This window comes from Fopius arisanus, unplaced genomic scaffold (assembly GCF_000806365.1).
Source record: "Fopius arisanus strain USDA-PBARC FA_bdor unplaced genomic scaffold, ASM80636v1 scaffold00036, whole genome shotgun sequence".
Classification (NCBI taxonomy): Eukaryota; Metazoa; Arthropoda; class Insecta; order Hymenoptera; family Braconidae; genus Fopius; species Fopius arisanus.
In genome coordinates, this window is record NW_011887775.1 from 981,383 (window position 1) to 1,003,703 (window position 22,321).

A 22,321-nucleotide genomic window follows, 5' to 3' on the forward strand; every position below is an offset into this window, starting at 1 on the left:
ATGACGAGATATTTAATGCAGTGGATGTGATAGAGAGCTAAACGTATTGAAAGGTTTCTGGAGTCTGAACTCACTGTCATATCGGAATATCCGATATATAGAGAATATGGGTATTTGAATAATCCAATGGTGACTTGAAAATAAATTTGGTAGTGAGAATGTGTATTTCACAGTGAAGACACGGGGATTCGGGTTGGCGTATCATGCACATGAATATATTTTGGTGAAATGTATTCAGTCTTCCGTGACTTCTGTACTGAATTTATTGTATTTTCCAACACCCAATTCGCACTAGATCGTTATCAATTTAATTGATCGATTGGATAAAAGTATGGGACAGCCTTTACAGTGAATCATTATTTTTATGAAGAATAATCTAATTAGGAACTGCGGTAGTTCGTTAATTTTTTTATAAAAACGAGATATCCCGGTCAAAGAGATGAAGTGGAAGGAAAAATCTTGAGAATGTCTTTTACAGTGAAAACAGGGAAAGAAGGGCTCAACGAACTGGGGATTACAGACTTCTCCATGCCAGAATCTCAAAATGGTTTTGTTCCACAGTTTGCACTCGCTCTCTTTTTCTCAACAAGCACTTTCATTCCTGTCAGGGAAAAATTGGAGCAACTCAAGCTCCCAAACACAGTTCTGTTCCTCATTTTTTCTTTATTTCTATTTTTTTTTTCGCGCAACCCCTCAAATTTTTTTAGACCTAAATGAATCAAAATATTAAAATATTCCCTCTAGCAATTTATCATCCGATAAATTCATGATAATTCATCAGTTTGTGAATTATCAATTATTTATAATTACACTTCCAAAAATTCAATCAACGATTTAAAATTCCCGTTTCATCTCATCGAAATTTTATGAAATCCTTTGGATTCTCGATGGAATGAATAACAGAAAAAAAGAGGATGAAACTGCTTGGTGGAAATTTTGGTTGATCTTCAAACCGAGAATTCTCTCTTGAAATTGAAAAAAATATTAACCCACATTAACACGTGGCATTCATGATGAGACCAAAGGGGATGCCAGCTTTGTTCCTGGTCTCTGTCACATGGTGCTCTTCTACATGAACCACAAGGGATGGTGAGCTGGTGAAGACCAAACGGTTTTGACATATCAAAGCCTCTGTATCCTCCCTCTTAGCTTCACTATCCCCAAGTCCTGCTTTACCCTATCTCTCTATTCCATGCATTTTCCCATGCAACGACTAATTGCCAGAAAAAAATTCTCGTTTCTTGAATAGATTGTCCACTTCAAACCCAATTTATTCACCTCATGAATTCCATTCATCATAATTAAAAAATCAGTTAAATTAATGAGAATGAAAATAATTAATTGAATTAAATTCAGTCAATGACAGATTTGAATAGATAAAATATTCTAGGCCCAAGATTTTTTTTAAATTCATCATTAAAGTCAATTGAGATTGGGGTGAATAAGATTTTTCAATCACGAATTGATGATATTCATGAGATATATATATGATGGACTATTCAATTTTGGATGGAGAACGAAAACAGGAAATTGTGGGATAATGGAACGATTCAATTACGCCATCGATTCACCAGTGAACACGAGAGAGTCGAATAGAATATTCACGTGAATTATGAATAACTGTTTTATCCTGATGAGGAATTCACCCATACAATTACAAAAATACGATTTGAAAAATAGAATGAGGCCCCAAATAAAATTTAATCCTGATAAATTTTACGACTGCGACGTACGCAAAGAGTTAAAAATCCAAATGATGTATTTTGGGAGGAATTCCATCAGTTAGAATTTGCGGGATTACGTGCGAAGCATTCAATGGGGTTTGACGAGAATATTGCCCTTTAAGAGGAATTTTAGGGTGTGTACGTGTGGAATTTAACCTCTATGAGACATACCTGTTCGCATACTATTTCCCTATAGCTTCCCTCTACACGATGTCACTCGCTTCCATATTCCCTAGCTCTGGTATTTTATTGTTCGGAGATTAAGAGGATTAAGAGATTTTTGTGACTGGCATTGAACTTCTGGATGATTTTATCCGGTTACAATGAATGGACTTCGTGATGATTTAGCATCAAGTTCATGCGGAATTAACTGTTATATTCCTGATGGTTCACCAGGATGAACCAAAGACAGCTAAGCTACAAGGCCGCAGTCACCACAGCAGCGGTTGTAGAGTAGTGTCTGAAAATTGGATTCTCACAGACGAGTGTCTCATCAATGAGATCAGCATTCAAGAGATTACGATTATTCCATTACACGAACAGAATTCAGAAGCCCAAATGACTGGATCATCACCTCAGGGATGAGAGACTTCATGTCGAAATCATTATCTCGACAACCAGTGATTGTGAGATTGATTATGATCGTTGGAATAATTAGAATTGACTCGTCTGTGCAGAATTTATACAATGGAGTTGGACCGTGAATGTTTCGATTCAGATTCAGCAGAGGAAGTGACACTAGTGACTGGAGGATTCCCGCACCGAGACATCTTGACACTCGGTTGGTCAATTACTTTCTAACAAGTGTCATGATAACTGATGCTGGCATATTTGACAGAACAATCCGGACTCCACTTAATTCACGGGAATTTTAATCGATTTTAATCGATTTTGGAAATCCACTTCCTGTGGAATCCGATAATTATTCCTATTACATTCAACTGTACCATTCAGACCTCTAAAAACTGTTGAAAATATCGCAATGATACGAGAAACGACAAAAATACCCACGCCCTCAGTAAAACGAAATAATAAAAATAAAATCCTCGAGACATCAATTTCACTAATAAAATAACCAATTAAACCTCGAAAAGAATGACACATTCATGTCGTCATGAACCCGAGATTAATTAAAATTCCACTTAAAATTCAACCCTCGAAATATCGTCATGGATTTAACACGCATGGAGAGGCACTGAAATTTTCATTTCAATTTATGATAACATTATTTGATGACACACGAATTGATGGTATTTCCATACACCTGTTATCCCATCCACTCTTATAAATTGTTCATAATTTGATTGGCCGGAATGATGATAAAAGGAAGCTGTGGTAGCATAGACCAACTAGAGGGAGGTTTTACCGGTTGGATAATCGTAACCATAAATCATGGTGGTTGCCCGCTGCTAATATCACTAATGTCGCACGGGGTATACCACACCGACACCTGGGACCATTTGCGAAATAGAGTATGTTCCTATGGCTCTCAGATGCTAAGTATCTTTGCAACTTGGATACTGCACTCAGAATAATTCAAGTGTCAACATCACAATCAATTTCAATTACCAGACAACAACTTATGGAAAAAATTATTGAAATATATGAGACGAGTCCTCAACAAATTACGAATGAAGAGTTTGAAGAGTGTGAAAAATTATCTTGAAAATGGAAAATGAAAAAATAGAGAAAGCCCTTTCCAATCGTTCTTTTCCTTCAATCGAGTTTGAGGGAAAATGACAAGAGAAAAAATATTGTGACCCGGAAAAGCTCTTTCCTCTTTCATGATAAACTGTCTAAGGTTGTCTCGTCATTTGGACCTCCCTCAGACCCCTCGGACGTGCAACATATCGACCGGAACGATATTGCTTCTCGTGTGAACACCAGACAAATGTGGAGCTAGTCCCTTAGGCGGTTGTCGACGCTTGGAACGTGCTTACTCAACCCCTTTCATTGTTATTTTGTTTTTTTTTTTCATTGCCTCCTATTGACCCCCTCCCAAAGAACCAGCAGAGAATAGAAATACCATTCAATTTCCGTGAGTCTCGTTTTACGAGAACCATTAAAAAAAAACACAACCCTACTACCCCTCCAATGATGACGTAAAAGTGCATAAAGAAAAATATAAAAAAAAAATGTTCAAATGGAAATGAAAAAGCTCTTGGCTCCTCAGCCCTCTAATTCCGCTTGTGCACTGGCACTTTGTCCTGCATTTGGACGTGCGAGTGTTGAGGGAAAAAATTTGACTCCCGAGTTGAGTTCAATTAAAAACTTCCTTTTTTTTCAACCTCGTCAATTTTTTTCCCATTCATTCTCGGAGAGACGGTCCCGGGGGTACAAACATATTCTACGTAGGAGTAAATGCCCTCGACTTTTATTTTGTTTGGTGTTTACTCTTTCGGTGAGCCCTCGAGCAATTGAGAGGAGTAGGAAATGAAATTAATGATTGGTCGATGAGGAAAAAATGGATTTTTCGAATCGCAGAGCCAGGAAAAATAAGAAAATCAAACGAGATGACCATTGGAAAAATAAAATAGGATGACAATCTTCCCTACTCCTACATCGTCGATCCTGACCCCCAAAAAAATTCCCTCACCTCCGTAAGATCATAAGCTACGTAGAAAATCCCTGAGAAATCTTATGAACCTATTCTCATCCGTGATATTTCCATATTTAAAACGACTTCACCATAAAAATTCAATCTCACTCGTTATATTTTATCCCAATGTTTCTCCTCATTATTATCCTCTTAACCCACTCACCGGGTGAAATCCCCCGGTTTTCAACATTGAAAAAAGACTCCAGTCTGCCATTCATTTCTACAAGTGAGAAGGTAAGAGGGAGAGAGAGAGGAAGCAAAAAAATGAGCGACAGTGAAACCAAGTCTAGCAATTCCCCCATCCCTTTCTTTTCAATTTCTTTTCCAGTCTCATGCAAAATCCAGAATCCTCATATCTATACCCTGTCCCACCATCATTGTTCGAATTCTCAAAGTGTTAAGGCGAGAATTTCATCCCTTGAAACGAAACAATTGCAACGGCTGTATCTGTGTGGTATAATGCCAAGAGGTAGTATGAACTTTGAGTGAAAATGCCCTACCCCGGAGACTGACTAAAGTTCAAGGGATGGAACGAGAATAATAAAGCAACAGTTGGAGCGTCTTTTAATCCAGTGACTTTGTGTCCAAGTTTATGGGATCTTTCAGATAGTCAACTCTGAATTCGTCCCTCATTCCCTCTGACGAGGGTTGCGAGGGGTTGAAATACAACTTTTATTTCTCAGACCTTTTTTTTTCCACTTTCTTCTCAAACTCTCTCGCTATCCGAAAAATTACTTAGAAATCAACTGATACTTTTCACCACAACTGGACACCATTCCAGTGGATTTGTGGTTTCTATCTGAGGAAAAGACGAAAGGATTCTCCAACAATTCCTATTGCAATCCAACAAATCTCTAGTGATTCGACACAAAAAAGGTTTCACGGCTAATTAAATAATTATTCCCCTCCCCCTTGCGTAATTTTTCATTCACGGCTTAATGATTTCGATAAATATCGAGAATTTCAACTTCTCGAAAATGACTTTTGCTTTTCAAACCCGAGATCAGAGAGGACCTGCCTATAGTGCAGTGATTTAATTAAATTCCGGCTTTCAGATTAAACTCAATCGTAATGAACTGCATAATCTAGGTTTGTCCCTTGTAAAGCAATTGTCACTAGATTCAACAGATAAATAATGATGGTGCATACCTGTTTGAGCCATCCCCGCCACAAATCCCTGTCCCATGGATGGTGAAAGCCCAGGTATAGATGTCTTGCGTCAGGATGATGAGAGGATTGCGATGACAATGACTCTCCATCGTCGTTAAATTGCTCTGGGCTATCCTCCAGTTGATGTTGGCTGATCCTTGGATAACCAGTGACGCGCAGAACGAGCTTGCCAAGCCGAGATGGGGCATAACACACTGCACCACTATTCAGCTCAATCCATTCTGGTCGAGACTCCGGACACCCTGAAACATAAATTGTTAATAAAATGTAACCCAATGTCTAGTTATCATCGCTGGGGTATTTAATGGATGAGAAAAATCCCATGAGTTCCAATTCCCATTTAAGATCGTGACGTAATGATTTGTTGGGTAATTATATTCCAGGAAAAATATAGTTGGAAAAATATGATATCATTTGTAGAATACAATAAAAATATGGGATTCAGCTCCACTCGTTATCGCCATTGTCATTTTCTACCAGAGAAAAATAGAGTTTACTTCTTCGAAGGATTATCCTCCCACTTCTCATGACAAATGCTTGTGCATCTGAGTAAGGGAAAAAGTAAGTGCATGTTCAGCCGTAAAATATATCCACAACGTCTAGTGCTTCCGGAAGATACATTAATTTTACGGATCATTAGGGCATGTACCTAGTACTTTAATGCTCTGAGATTAACCATTACGTGAAATCCTTGAAATTTCATTATTTTTGGTGCCTCATTGGACTCTCAGTGGAGCTAACAAGCCAACCATTCGTGGGGACAATTAAACAGCTTATTGTTTTCCAGTTAATGGTCGTAATTAATTCCGTGATATCAATTATCCATTGAAAATAATTTTTCTGGTCGTTAGTGATTTTAATTGGAGATCTTTCAGTGGGTGGCACTTTTTTTTTCTTCTCGAATTTTTCAATTGATCTGTCTGTCGTTTTAATTCCATTAGAATAATTATTTTTTCTCTATTTTTGATATGATACTTCACCCATCTGCGGGTTATATGAGAATTCCAAACTTTAGCCATAACGAGGTGGAGGGGAAAGGGTGGTTACTAGGTTGTGGCCAGTGTGCGGTAAAGTCGGAAATGCTTTCTGGTAACGGTGTGGCAGCTGGCTTTGAGAGCCTTCCTCGTGGATTACTTTTGGGTTACGCACTTGGAATATGCAACGAGGGAGTAAAAAATTTCATCCACTTCAATTCTCACAAATGTAATTTACACGAGTGAGAGTTTGTCTGAACTAGCGAGTGATTTTTATGCCCTTTAGGATCCGTCAATTTATTCAGAACTCGGTGGATAATTATTGAAACTTGAGCGTCTGTTGGGGATGCTTTTTTTGGCTCGAGATGAAGGAATTTTCTTCATTGAATTTATATGAAGTTTAATTAATTTTGAAGATATTTTCTGAAATGGAAGTCGACAGGTGAGTATAAACTTGAAAACTTGTTGAAAATGAGAGAAAAAAAAATGACAAGTCTTGAATTAAAGAGTGAGCATTTGAGAATTGAGGATTGAGGATTCACTGGGCCCATTGGCACTTATTTTTCGTGTGCCCTATCGTCAGCTGATCGAGTACACGGTGGCTATCGTAAATCAATGCCACCTCGCGCCACTGAATTTTCCGAAGGGTGAACTCGTTGACCCGTAGTTGGTTATAGAAAGGACTCTGTCAATCGAACCAGAAACGAATTGTCCACTGGCCATATCTCTTGGTCCTTTTCCAAAGGCTCACCAGGATTTTTGGTTATCGAAACTTTCGATACGCGTTTGGACACCGTTTCAGCCAATTGTTCTTTTTTCTCCCTTTTTATCCCACTATTTTTTTTCCTGGTTTTACCGACACCTCCATTCTGGTGGCGATCGTTTCGATAGTTGACTCGGTCCATAGTGCCAAAAGGATCGAATTTACACTCTTTGATCTCAATATTTTCACCTTTTTAAATTATTTCAACTCGTGTTTGTTCAATAGCCATTTTTTTTATTCTAGTTCAGCGGAATTCAAAGCGCCTCACATTGAAAATTCACGGAATTTTGGGATTGGAAATGGTTGAAATATTTTTTATTTCAATTACGCGAGAAGTGAATTTCTACAGGCGAATTTTTCAAGTCTTCCTTTTTCAGATGTATGGAATTTGATTACATCATTCCCGCGTTTTTCGCGGTATTTTTATCGCGAACACGGGGATCTAATCGAATGAGCAATAAAATCTCAATTATCTCGACAATTATGTGGAAATGGAATCGTCACGATGTGTTTTCCGAGTGTGATTTTCTCGTCAATCCACGAAAATCCCTTCACCAAGTGATAATCACCGATTCCAACAAATTAACAACCCCTCCTACCCCCCATTACTCGACACCGATTGAAATTAGACAAGAAAATGACAGCGAGAGGGGTGAACAGCGTGTGCAAAACTGCTGGAATAATTACGATACCGTCAAAGTTTAACAATAAGTTAATGTTCGATGGGTGGTGGGGGTGTGTCTGAGAGACCAGCACGACTTTGCCACTTCAACAATTAAAACTTTTCACAGCCGTTCATTATCGATGGTAAAGGGATGGGAAGCGCCAAACGCGTTTATTATGAAGTCTCCTCTTCGGAAACTTTATCCACCTACCGATAATGCTTTTAGTTTTAATTCGTTCAATGGAGTTCTTTCAGTCCCACCCATTCAGAACGATATCTTATGATATTCCACAAGTTATTGTTGTTAAACTTCTCCAGAGAGCAATTTTTTTATTAAATTTATCCCGTTTTGTGATCGTTTACGCCATTCCCCGACTTTTCAAACCAACAATTGTTTTTCTTTCTTTTTAATTTTTAGATAAAAATAAATTGATTGCAGATAATATTTTTTCGGTATTGTTGTCGTTGATTAAATGAAATATTCATGATATTAATAATACGGTTGGAGTTGGTTTGAGAAAATGTAATGAAAAAAAATTGAAGAGATTTCTTCTCTCTTTCAGCTTGTGGTAAAGTTTTCGTACAGATGGATAAAAGATTGACCCCGATGTTGTCATTGAATTAAAGCAATGGAGAATGAATTCACTGAGGCATTTGATGCAACAAAGAAACGCTATAATCCGAATAGGAAAGTTGTTTTCCTTTGGATACGGATAAAAGCCAGTCCTTTTTTTTTCACCGCGGACCATTCGACGCCCCTTCAATCACGGTAATGGCTCCTGAGGTACTACCGGCTCTTGGGATATTTCGTCTTCAATTTTATAGTCTTTTCGGTACTTTAAGGCTTCCAAGTTTGTACATACATGCATTTCCATTCGGTGATTGCAAGATTTAGTGGAGTTTTCAACAAGAGAATAGAAATAATTAATTGAAAATCAAAATTGAAGTTAAAATGATGAAATTCAAACCAGATGACAATTATTAATAATTATTGTTACTGCTCTCATTTTTGTTTAAATAAAAAAAATTAATTTCAATTGTGATGTTGAATTTTCTGATTGATCTTTGATAAAAATTCCTATTTTCACCCCATCAAATTATTTTTACTTTCAATTTCAAATCCTGAGAGCTGGAGCTCGCAATCAGATTTAAGTTGCACATTTAAAATTCATTTGAATTAGGGAATTCCCTGGATTGCTCGTCGAGCACGAACTCAGCAACAAACAAGATTTGGTAGTGGTTAACCCACACCATGGAACCCTTTGCAACATCACCATTGGGTACCCTCGGCACTATCCTGATCACCCGACATCGATCCGATTGACAAAAACTTCATTACGAAAACAGCTAGGCCGAAGAAATCGCAAAAAAAAAAATAAATGGCAGATCGAAAACGCAAATAATTAAATCCTTTTCCATTCCCATTCAACATTTCAGAAAATGATTCCCTATTCCAGATTATCTGAATTGTTTAGCAATTTTTAATCTGATTATTCGATCAATGAACTCGGTTGAAGATATTTAAATGGAATAATTCTCTACAGCCCTTCAGATTATTCGCGCATGCTGAGAGAGACAAATCACTGATTTGGAATTTGCATGATTACAATCCATCCACTCGAAAGCCACTCGACAGCAATAAAACCAAAAATTTATTGACCAAGAGGCATCGAACGGAATTTCCCAATGTGTATTCATTATTCGACTCTATTTCACGTTCTCTTTTTATCAGAAAGCATCACTTGCTGGTCAAACTCAGTGAAGTACTTGCAAACATTTCAAGCTCTTCGACTATTTTCTCATTTCCGATTTCGGTTTGAACGCTCGTATCAAAGTACCGGCTTCCCTATCCAAGTTTTCATTTAATTGGAAAAGAGAGAAGAATTAAACAGACAAACTTTTTTCTCTGTGGGGGAGAAAACCTCGAATGCGTTGCGAATTTTTTCAATCATAAAATTTCTTAATCAAACAATTTTGCCTCGAGTGCAGAAGCAGAGAATTATTTCTCCACTTTTTTTCTCATTATTAATTAAAAAAATACATAATTTCTTCTTCAAATATCGAGAATTAATGAAAATTTAATGAGAATTTTCATGATTAATTGAAATTTGACAAGTACTTTAAAAACGTCAAGAGAAATTCATGAATATTTCATTATCTACTGATATGAATTTCTATTTTTCATTATAATTTGAAAGATGAGCGCGAAGATACGGGGGAATAAATAACCCCCGATGCAAAAGAAGATGAAATAAGTTGTCTTATTATGTTGAGAGGGAAATTTCTCCGGAAAGAACATGAATCTACTCACCAGGATAGAGGAAGAGGCGGGATCCGATGACAGCCAGAGCACGTTTTTTCCACTGTGGAAAAACCAGTCCTTTCAGGATGAGAACATTTCCAGAACGGCTGTGACCAAAAAGGTCAGGGGTAGGTCCCACTGGTCCTGAAAAACGAAAACCAATGAAAATATAACAAGGAAAAAAAATCCACAATTTATCAATATTAAATAATAACAATACGGATCTAATTATACGCAATTAATTAGCGTAATTAACTGCTCGTCCCTGTACAGGGAATTCCAGAGAAATGTCACATTTTTTAATATCAAGTTTTAATCATCGAGATAATTGCGTAATTAATGAAAATTTGACATGCGTTTCGTTGGAAAATTTTATTTCCACAAATAACTGCAAATCCTCGGTATCCAATGTCGTTTATGAATCTGTGCAATCCTCACCCCATGGACATGATTTTTTTTTCTCCACAAATAAAATGGAATTGAAGCGTTTTTTGCGTGATAAAATGCTTGCAAAACGATTCTCTCTTGTGCATGATAATGCTCATTGGAACAGAATGAAATATACAGAGTTAAAAACAATACCATCAAACTCCCACATTTCTTCAGATAAATAACAATGAAATTACCCCAAACCGAACCAAAAAAAAAAATGGCAGTCCGCTCGAACAATTCACGAAAAAACGATTCTATCATCGACAAATATCGCCACGACAAAAAAAACAATTTGCATCATCGATTAATTGAAAAATAAATAAATAAATACAAGAATAAATAAATTCAATCCTGTATTTTTTATTGATAATTATTAATATTACTTTTAAAGCTTGAAAATTGCAATTAAAGTTCGATCAGACTTCCTGAATTATTTTTTTAAGTTTTTTTTTTAATTTAAATTATTTGGTGGAGTGATGCGGAAGCGGTTGTTGTAATTTATGACGTGACATGATAGGCTTTCTGGGAAAATAGTGTAATCGAAGCGTTGCACGTGCACAAAGGACCTAAATTACTGTGTCGATACACTAATGTCAGGAGAAGATACTGGATCGGTCTTCTCCTGGTGAAACCCGGGGAATAGCACGCAGATTATCGCAATCGCACAATTAATCTGATTTGTCGATGCTTTAATCACATCCAGAAATTTTTTTAAATCTGATCTCACTGTTCATTCTGAATTCAAGTTTACAGTAATATTTATCATTGAAAAAATCAACAATCCCCATCACTCGAAACTCAGACTTAAAAATCGATGAATTATAGGGAAAAATCTCATCAATGATTTCCGTCATATCAAGTTCACCTCGAGTTATAATTGACGAGATTTGAAAAGCCCTAGGGCACACATGATTGCACATGAAAACTGGAATGAGCAAGTGAGAACAAAGAAAGGGGTAGGGATTGAATGTAAAATGAAAAGAGGAATTTCAACGGTTGGTACAACAATGAGCAACCAATGAACTGTCGAGTATTAATGAAGGGAATGGCTCTCCAGTATTTTCAGAAAACGAATCGACTCATTGACGTTATTCTCGCTCGACTTAATTCTGAGTATTGAATCGCTAAATGAGGTGGAGAAGGAAGGAATATTGGAATGAAGGTCGTGCCATTAATATTACAATGGATGGCCTGTACATGAAATTTAAACTGAAGACCAGACATGACCCGAAGGTGCCACAGAACCCACCAGCTGGAACCGATGGATTTTTAATGCTTTCTGCATTGTACAAAATCTTTTATAAACGAGACTATTTTTCCCCTGTCAATATTTACCGAGTAATAATTTTTTAAATATTCATTTAAATTCCCTTCAAGTACCAAGTGATTGAGCCCGAGTTAGATTCACAAGTTACTCGTGGAAAATTATTTCCAGAACAAATTGATCTTCCGAACTTGCTCATGACGTACTAGTCGGCTTGTATTGATGCTTCCAAGAGTTACACAAAACTGGCCCCCCAAAATCCCCCAGTGGACTCACCCTGGGTTACATTTCGAGAGTAACTTCAGACACAAGGTTGACGTGTGCAGAGAGAGTGCAAGAGGGTATCAGTCCAAAATCCATAGAGTGAAACCGAGCTTCAGTCCAAGTTCAACAACTGGTGTATAATACCACTGAAACTCGGCCAACCATGGAGAACACTGAGAAAATCATACCTTTTCAACATTTAGAATGGACAAATATTGATGAAATTTTCAGGAAAACATGTTCACTCCATGAATTTGTGACGGATATTCCCGAGAGTTTAACGATTTAGAGATCATCAAGCAATTACCACTTCTCCATTAATTTATTTTATTACTGAGAATTTCTGACTCTAGAAATGAATGCCATTTGGTTCTGTAAAAAATCAGTGTATTCTGGGAAAAAAAAATCGCAAGCTAAATATGGAAAAATGGAAAATCCTTCATGAAGGAATTTTAAATGGAATAATTTCAAATGAGACTCAATCAAAAATTATATTTAAAAAAATTCCGAGCATCTTTGAATTATCTGCTCAAATAATTCGCAAATATTTGCTGTGGGGATAATCATCACGAGTTTTGATTAATTTCCACTGACGCAATGATGTTTAGAATTCAATGTTTACCGTAATCATCATTCGCTGGGATTTTCATTATTTTCCCATTGCCCACGGCAAAACATCTTGTCAACATGGTAAATAGATGGTTCAATACAAATTCATCAACTAAAATGAAATGAATATGTACCGAGGAGATTGCGCAGTGATCGAATTATCCGAAAATTCGATGCTTTGAACGCATGATTGTCTTCTATAACAATTCATCTCTTGTCACGGTGAAAGCCCGGAGGTATTGTTCAATCACAGAAAACACATCACAGAGATTGCTGGTGTCAATATAAAAAATCACAGAGAAACAATGGACATCCTATTTCCGATTTTTCAACGGCTGTGCGTGATCTTTTGAAATACGCATACAATGACAATGTACATATTGCCAATGTACTCTTTTATGATGTAGATCAATTGATTATTTAATATTGGAAATTGTAGCAAAGGAAATCAAAACGTTTTTTCTAAAAATTATCATTTGCGCGGATTACACGTAAAAAAATGATCATTCGAGATCAATAAAATATTTTTTTATACTATAGACTATTTATTATTTTTCAATTATTCCTTTTCTGCAAAAAAATAAAATACTATTGACTTTTCGATGGGAATTTTCATATGTTTTTGAATAGCCGCGGATTGTCCCGGGAGTAGATAATTCTCATATTCCTCTCGATATCGCGAACTGGCATTTTAATCGTCGGATGGAAATACCCTGCCCCGACGAATAACAGTATCCAGCCATTAATTTGTCTGAAGGCGGTTGTTATCCATGTGTTGCTTTTTTTTCTAAACTCGGTATCACGACTGCAATAAAATTAGAACAATTCCCGGGAATTTGTGTTCTATTATTCCATGATTAATAACAAAGGGAGGGGAATAACTCGGTACCTAAACACCTGTGATTAAATAAAAAAGACCTGGTGTGTTGATGTTGGGGATTCAGATTGCCATTCGATTTTAATTCGCGGACATTTTTCTCGTTTTTAGCATGTCGCAATAATATTAAATAAAAGAACGGAAAAAAGAATGGGAAATTGTCACATGATTAATGACAATTTCCGAGGATTTTCGTCAATATTCAATGACTGGATCTTTTATCAGATGTTCGTATTCTTACAGTGAGTACAGACTCGCGATTTGACTAAACCGCATTTGAATAATTCGATATTCCGGGGTTGAACTAACGGTGGAATACTTCCCGGACATGTCGTATATACCGTGGATTATTCATTGGGATTTTTATATAATTTTCATGAGGCGGATATTGTAGACGATATGTTCGGGATAAAGTGTGTAGTGAGGAAAGCATTTATAAATATTTTCGCGGGGAAATTCATACCGGATCAAATTTTGTACAGATTATTTTCTGGATATCGCGGAAATTTCTGGAGTTAATGGGAAGAGTTTTTTTTTCTTGGATGATCCCTCGCAGAAATTTTAAAAAGCTTCTTGCAGGATTTATCTCTAATTTTAGAACTGCATTCACAATGTTTTCCACTAGCGAAAAATAATTATTAATCCGTGTATTATTTCGCAAAACCTTTCATGTTATACGGTATTTTATTGAATCGATTCGATTGAACTGAGTTAAGCCGGAAAATTCTATTGAATCAGTGAATATTTCAGATGAATGCGAAATTGCTGGATTATTTTTAATATCTAGAAAATGTTTGGAACTCTCGGTTTTTCACGAGTTCATTTTAGTTTTTTTGTAACGTCAACTCACCAACATGAAAACCGATGAGATGACGTAACTCAGGATCAACTCCGAGTCGTGCTCGTCGGGTAGTTTCCTCAAATCCCAGCTGTTTCAGAAATTCATCCTGTAACTCAAGCGGTCGCTCATCCGGCGACATTCGTCGTCCTGTTTCTCCCCCATACTGAAAAAATCATAATTGAACCTGAGATTAATAATAATTAAAAAAATTCACCAGGCTAGAATTTTCAATTCTAAATCATGTCGATTAAATTATTTTGCTAATTAAAGAGAAGTTTAGAAAGGAAAACAGAAAAATGATTTTATTTAATAAATCGAATATTTTATTTTGCAAAGTTGAGATGATAGTGGGAGGAACCGCAGAATGAAGTAGTCATTTTCCACTTTCTTCCTCTGAGCATGAATTTTCCGTTTAAAACTCTCAGCAGTGTCTTGCACCGTAAATTAAAGTCGAATTGGAAATGGCCGAGTTCAGCTGGAATTCCAGGGGTGCAAACTTCCCTTCAGGTTTTCCACTGACACGCTCGTTATCCCCAACGGATTCGGTGGTATGGAGAGTTTTAGCTCCATACATTCTACGATATATCTATATACTAGCATGTACCTAACAAATCGATTGGGTTTTCCGGGCTTTTGCAGAAAGGTGGAAATTTCGCTTCACTGGATTATCATCTCTACCTAAATCATACAGCATTTTCCAACTGCTGAGGATGAGATAACTGCCATTATTTTGCATTTGATCAAGTGATTAAATCTTCAATCATTATTCAAAGCTCAATAAAATCACTTATTAATGATTATATTACCCCACCTACTGAGCTAGTCCACGATATTTTATTCCAATGAAATATTCCAATGGAGCAATTCAAATTAAACGAAAAATTGTGGATTCCAACGCTTCGACAACACGAAAACTCGAACAAATCGTCGAACAATCGCAAAACGTTCATTGAACAGCGAAAAAAAATGGGCGAAACAATAAACAAAAATTTAATTAAAAAGTTGTAAATCACCTCTACTATTTTCCCTAGACGAAGAAGAGTAAAAATCTGAGCATTGTGGATAAGACTACAGAGAAATTCCTCTGGAGTCGAAGAAAGTTGGGCCGTCCAATTATAAAAGTGATCGCCAAGTTGTGGAGCAAGTTGAGAGGTTTATAAGTCAATAAAATGGAAAATAAAAGGTAGAATGGAATGGAGTGATGGAAAGAGGGAAATATTTCCGGCTCATCTGAACTTTTCTCGTGGTAGTGAGCATTCAACGGATATGGAGGCCGACTGGTGCATTTGGACTTCTTGAGATTTCTGAGTAATTAACGAAACTCATTATGAGGTGCCATGGAGCGTTGGATGGTGACACTCACCAAAGGGAATTGGGTACGTTGGCTTTGCTCTCTCACCTGGAGTCCAGGGGCTTCTCAGAGACACCTCGTTGGATTTATCCAGAATGTCACAGGGCCAGTGGCACGTTTAATTGCTTGGTGATCACGAATTTGATGCCAGGATACAGCAATTATTCAAGTGATGAGAGATGCATATCGATCATTATGCATTCCTTTGAGGGGATTGGTTCAACATTCCTTTTGACATTCCATTACTAATTATAGATTCGTCTTTGATGCTAATTAGAGGAACAATTCAGAGATATTCTTAACTATTCATTGTCAATGGTTTATTTCTCTTAGTCGCGCGCTAATTGAGAATTTGTGGAAGATGAATTTAATTGATGGAAAAAATTCAATATTTCTGGGGATTCAGAAAAAAATTCATTCTCTCAAAGAAGTGTTGGGGTTAACTAGAAGTTGGTTTACGATTCCAGTTGTCAAGTGAGAAATGAAAAATATATCCAATTAGGTTTAAAAAAAACTCGGGCACCTGTAAACCCTGACCTGCAGTTAACACCATTTCCAGTTTAATAACTGCGATTTCAGGAAGGGATTTGATGTTAAATTGAGTTCTGGGATTATGGAGAAATGAAAAATGCACGAGGGGTGTAGGTGGATAGCTTGAACGTACGTTTTATGAGAACTTCCATGTTACTCATTTAGTTTTCGTATTTTTTTTTATGAATCTTTTAATCTCTGGTTATTTTATCTTTGTTTATAATAAAAATTTTTTGCTGTGCTTTACGGTTTCAGTCGGTTCTAATTATCAGGTGATGGGGCTACCCTAGTTTGTTATCTCCACGCAAACATTTTCAATTCATGATTTAATGTATTTTCTCTCTGGTGTACCGTTTCTCAGTGCAGCTTGTTTGATGCAAAAAATTACAGCGAAACTCGAATGAGAAATGTCATTTGGGTATTCAATGCAAATTCCCCTTCCGATATTAATAAACAAACAAATGGATTTACATGAAAATCCACGCTGACATATTTGAATGAATCATGATCATTCAAATAAAAACTTGACGGGCATTGAAAAATAAAATTTTGTAAAATTAAACTGACCTCCCAAATAAATGAATTTATCACGGATCCTCAAGCAATAATCGAAAAAAATAAAATGTCCAGTGAAGATAGATATTCTCTCGCCTTTCATGTCGGGACACGTGTCTCAATTTTTTTTTTCCTTCTCCTTTTTATTTAAGGTCGAAGTTATTGGACACGAGTCGTGACCAGAGCATTTGGAATATTTGAGAACGCACCTGTCGTACCCTGAGAGACAGGTGCGCAATTTTTCCTCAACGAAATCGATTTAACTTTCCTCGAAACGTGGAACTGAAGGCCTTGAGACCTTTCACGGGTGTTCATGGATAAAAAAAATAATCAATCCCTCGATTTTGATCCCAGAAGAAGAATAAACCTTTGACATATCGACTCATACATGAACTCGTTATCAAGCAACTCTAGTATTTCCATCCTCTATCCTGCAAACTGCCTGGGAAATCCTGTTCTAGATTGGAATAACGTCTTATAGTCAGTTTCGTCGTTGTGTACCATGACCCAGATACGTCTTTGGTGGGATATCCTGAGGATTCTGAGGTGAGCCTTGGATAAATCCTCTACAGTACCACGAAAATTTCATCTCGATAGTCCCCTACGTACTCTCGTGATGCTCGTTACAGTACCCTGTCATTTTGTACCATCAAACCTGATGGAAATCTGCCTCAAACTTTTGCATATTTAAATTAATCCAGTGCATCATGTTCCCGTAATTACGAAGGTAATTACAATTCATTTCGAGATTGACTCCGCATGATTCAATTATTCATTGACATTCGAATATCGAGAGAGCTATCTATTGAGGAAAATAATGGCTCATGCTAAAGGATATTTATGGACCAAAAATAGAAGTACGAAAATTATAAGATTCGGGTTGATAACAGCAAAACCTCGGGAATCGGAGACGAATTATGGAGACGTCTGTGATGTCTTCAAAGAATTGAGTGGAGAAGAAACCAGGGGTAAGGAAAGATTCATCCTTTTTTTTTGGTAGCCGCCTCTGGGATTGTGAAGACATGAACGAGGGGAGGAAAATATTCTATTGACGAACTCGACTGCTGAAGCTGTGTCAGTCATACCAAATAACCCTCTGGGTTTCTCTGATCCTCCGATCCTCATCCTCTCCTGTCTCAATCGTTGGTATCATCACAGAAAATATTTCCGGATGAGAATGGAGATCGTCATTCCATTTTTTTTATGATTTTCAGAGGTCGGAGGTGAATCGAAAACATCGTTTGACGTGAGATTTTTGGTGAGGACATTTGAGGAATGATTTTCGATTTTTGTTTCCAATTCGGTTTACGGAAATATCTTTTTCGAGAGCTTCTAATGGAGCGTCAAATCTGAATTGGATTTGACGATGATTTTCATGAAGATTGGTGGATGCAGACTTGCCTGACCTAAATTTTCCCGATAATTTCATCCCCTAAACCACTAGATGACTGTAATTTAAAACTTTTACGTCGAGATCTGACGCAAACAAAGCCATCTCAGATTACATTTATCCCCCTCATCCCCCTAAAAATGTATTCTCAGCTCTCATTTCGCTATTGAATCCAATTCAATATTTTACCTCTCTAAAGAAGATGATAACCTCACCGGAAATAGGAACCGAGGGATTGTGATGCCCCTTCGATATTGATCGCATTGATCATTTGATGAAAAAGGGTCAATAATGAGTTGATAGCCCGAAGACTTGGGTTATTCTCAATATCATTCGGAAAAGCTCACCTCCGTCTCTTCTCATATTTTCTTCGATATTTTTTCCCCACGCCCGGGGAGCCTGTACCCAAGTGGAACGAATCCGTCCGAAGGTCTCTACGGATAACTGCGAATATCCCCTTACCACATCCCAGGTGTATTCACATGCTTTCTTATACTCCCCCCAAACGTATTGGCTTTATTATTTCGAGACTAATAATGGTATTTTGATTGAAAAGCTTTTTCAGCCTCTTGACGGCATCAATTCGTCATTTTCCAGACATTATCTCTCTGAAATAACGAAAGTCTCAGGAAAAAAATCGAAATAAATTGATCGGGTAATTCAATTCGATTGAAAAATCGAGGATTGTATTGATTTGAAGATACAACGACCTTGTAACTTTAATTGCTGTGAAGGCATTTGGAATTCACTTTGATACGATGGACCGCCTTTCAGAAATCAAATGTCTTCGAATGGAAAATCAAATAACTGAATTTCAAGGAATTCCCGAGGAAAAGGAATGATTACATCGAGTTTTCTGACTATTTTTCGAATTATCTGAAAATACCCTGGAGTCAAATAATTGAAGCGAATTCTCTTCAGGTCTTTTGAAAATTTCAAAAGCCCAAACACTCGAGTCCAAACGAGACCAATTAATTAATTTTTCCCATCGAAATTCCGTTTTTATTTCCACATTTGCTCACGACTTCAGGCAATGGATGAAGTATCTTCGAATAATTAAAATATCACCTAGAATTTTATCCTTTTTTTTTGCTCTGTATCAGAATTTATATCCCCAAGAAATTATAGTTATAAGTTTCAGTCTCACGACGGCACAACATTGCCAATTAATTCCGTTAATTTTCCCGATAAACTCAGCAAAACTATCCCCTGAAAAAAGCCAACTGCACAGAAAAAGGGTTGAGCTTGCGCCATGAAAACCCATGCCTGGAGGTGTCTGGTGACTATAACCGATTCAAATAATATTCTCGTTTGCATCGATTATCAGTAATCGGGTCAAAATATATAGAAAGCACATGGTTGAGTCCCAGTGTTTCACAAGAAGGCGAGTACCCCATAATTTTCAACGAAATGTCATCGCAGTTATTTCAGTACCAGCGAAAGGAAGTGCTAATAATTCCCTCTATAAAATACATATTTTCGAGAGTGGAACGAAATTCTATGCGCATTTGGGAATTAAATAGATGACCAGGAGGACGAAAAGGAATCGGTCCATATCCTCTCGTCATTTATATTTAAATGAGATCATGGATTATGCAAAAGAGAAGATAAAATATTACATTACCTGAACATAGATCGCCAATTCATCACCAAGCAGCATATCCCTGCATATATCCTTGGTAGTGGTATCAACAGTGAGATAGACAAGACTACTCTCAATTCCCGTGTGAATTCTGACCCATCCATTGCCAGTTCCAACATCGATTCCAACACCCGAATCCCACGAGGAATTAAATGTTTCCTGGTTACTAGTGTCCTTTCCATTCACCTTCGAACTGGGAGTGGTACACTGGATGGAATCCTCACTGAAAGTGTCCTCTCCCGTGCCCTCATCGACATTTCCATCGCCATCACCATTCTTCTCATTGTCAAACCGTCCAATGGTCTCATTCAAATTATCCAGAATCTCCTTCTCCAAGCCTCTAGTCTCATTCCCTCTCCCATCATCTCCATCAGTCGATTCCCGACTGTTCCTCAATCTCTTCTCCATTCTCTGATCCTGCTTCAAAGACGTGTACAACTCGTCCTTCCAACTCCTCATGTTCATATTTGATTCTGGATAAACCTTGGAGGACTCAAGCAGATTTTTATCGAATGCACCCTCACTATTTTTGATATTCTCATCCTCTTTCGTTTCTACCTTCTCCGAGTGAAATTGAGTCGGTGAATGAGTGCCCGTTTCAACTGCAGATCTATTCATCTCAGACTTCAATGATCCTTTCAAATGCTCTCCTTCAAACTCGGGTTTAGACGTCATGATGAAGTTTTCGTTGACGGAAGCTGAAGTCTTCACTTTGTGATGGGAGTTGAGCTTTTTCAGACTTCTCTTGACGCTTCCGATTTTAGTGAATGAGTCTTCAGGATTTCGATTGTCTTTTGGATCGAAGTCTTCTGCAACCCTGTGAACCATCGCCTTCTCAATCAGCTGATGATTGCGTAGCTCTTTGGGTGTCTTTGACTTGTTCTTTGAGGTGATCTCGGAGTAGACGTGCTCGGTATTTGGTTCCTTGTGTCTGAGATCCGACAGAGCTGGTCTGACCCGTGACGATGATGATGTAGACCTCTTGGAAGTCTTCAACGTGTCCGATTTCACTGTGGTCATCACCTTGGGGTTGAGTTTCTTGGACTTGGATTGAATCCTCTCGTAATTAGCGAGAATCTTTTGATTCAACTCGTGGATCAATTCCAATCGTTTAGCTATCGAGTCGTCAATCTTTTCATTCGCGGGTATCCAACGTCTTCTGACTGTGCCAGTGAGATCTCCTGTGCTGCGAGGCTGTTTCAGACAATCGATCTTTCGCCGCTCCTGTCTTTTCTTTCGAGATATTGTGCATTCACCAGGAATTCCAATTTCGTACTTCGAATCGCTTCGGAGAACGTTGACGGTATCTTCAGCATCTCGAAACACCTCAACTTTTGGTGGTGCTGGATGTTTTGATGGTGGAGGATATCCCGAAACGTTCAGGAGATCGAGAGATTTTCCACTTGGATTCGATGGCTTTCTACTCTTGTCCATGAAGCCTATCCCTATTTTTTTGTCCGCTCGCATTTCTATTCCTGTGCTGGAGCCACTGCTCAGGCTTATCTTCTCATTGAACTCCCAGTTTATCGAGGGGGCTGGAGAGATTTTAGAAGACATTGATTTTGAAGCTGGTGGGGCTGGAGGAGGTGCAGGGGCTGCTGACTTCTTGGAGCGAGTGTCTCGTTTCATCGATGTTAACACCATTTTCCTCTGAAATCAATAAATTCACATAAATTGTATCGTCATATTGTCTATTGTCATCATCAACTGGTCTTCAATCGTCAAACAAATTTTCGCGGTTGATTCTGATGATTTTAATGACCGAATCGTTATAAATTTCCACCCTAGAGTGGAAAAATTTCTTTTGGGATCTTCAAACCGCGAAAAACACCAATGAATAAGTGACAAATGATTTTAACTCGAAAAATCAGGATGGCGAGTCACGTCGAACCGGTCACTATTCATCTATCCACGCTATCCCCATGAATTCGTGCGAAATTTATCGCTTTATTCGTGAAAATTTATATCGGTACGACGTGCACGATAGGCTTGCCGCAATGATCCTTTCTTCTTCACCTACACCTTCCTCTCTCTCTCTCGTTCACTTTGTGGCTGTTCATTCCCCTGAAACGGATTCCGGGCGTGTCGCCCCTTCGGTATATCCCAACGTAGGTCGCCTCTACATACCGTTTTCACTGGCTGCGTACATTATACATACTCTCCCCCCTGCCCTCTCTCTCTTTTCCATCATGTACCAGACTTTTGCCCGTGAAGGACACGTACCCATACGAATGGCGCATAACAATTGCTATAAAATCATATTTCTGAATTTCTCTTCAACTTTTTACGGATTTTTGTGATTTTTTTTTTTATTTCTCGGAGTCCGGAATAATAAATTTTTAATTAATGAATAGACTGATGGGAACTGC

General features: G+C 37.7%; 2 protein-coding genes across 2 annotated transcripts in view; both read right to left on the minus strand.

Moving 5' to 3' along the window:
- Phlpp (PH domain leucine-rich repeat protein phosphatase) overlaps positions 1 to 20,454 on the minus strand; it is a 44,730-nt gene extending 24,276 nt beyond the window's left edge. The window contains exons 1-4 of the mRNA XM_011304133.1: positions 19,935 to 20,454; positions 14,493 to 14,646; positions 10,206 to 10,340; positions 5,473 to 5,735 (exon numbers count right to left, since the gene is read on the minus strand). Coding sequence (XP_011302435.1) covers positions 5,473 to 5,735; positions 10,206 to 10,340; positions 14,493 to 14,646; positions 19,935 to 20,417 — 1,035 coding nt within the window. The 5' untranslated portion in view covers positions 20,418 to 20,454. The remainder of the gene's footprint in view (positions 1 to 5,472; positions 5,736 to 10,205; positions 10,341 to 14,492; positions 14,647 to 19,934) is intronic.
- Positions 20,455 to 20,550: 96 nt separating this feature from the next.
- LOC105266205 (uncharacterized) lies at positions 20,551 to 21,596 on the minus strand. The gene is made up of 2 exons (XM_011304164.1): positions 20,664 to 21,596; positions 20,551 to 20,562 (listed from the first exon to the last, which is right to left on the minus strand). The coding sequence occupies exons 1-2, from the start codon at positions 21,594 to 21,596 to the stop codon at positions 20,551 to 20,553; spliced, it is 945 nt and encodes a 314-aa protein (XP_011302466.1).
- Between the last annotated feature and the right edge of the window lie 725 nt (positions 21,597 to 22,321).

Coding starts and splice junctions, on each gene's coding strand:
- LOC105266205 (XM_011304164.1), bottom strand. CDS start 21,596: ATGGTGTTAACATCGATGAAACGAGACACTCGCTCCAAGAAGTCAGCA.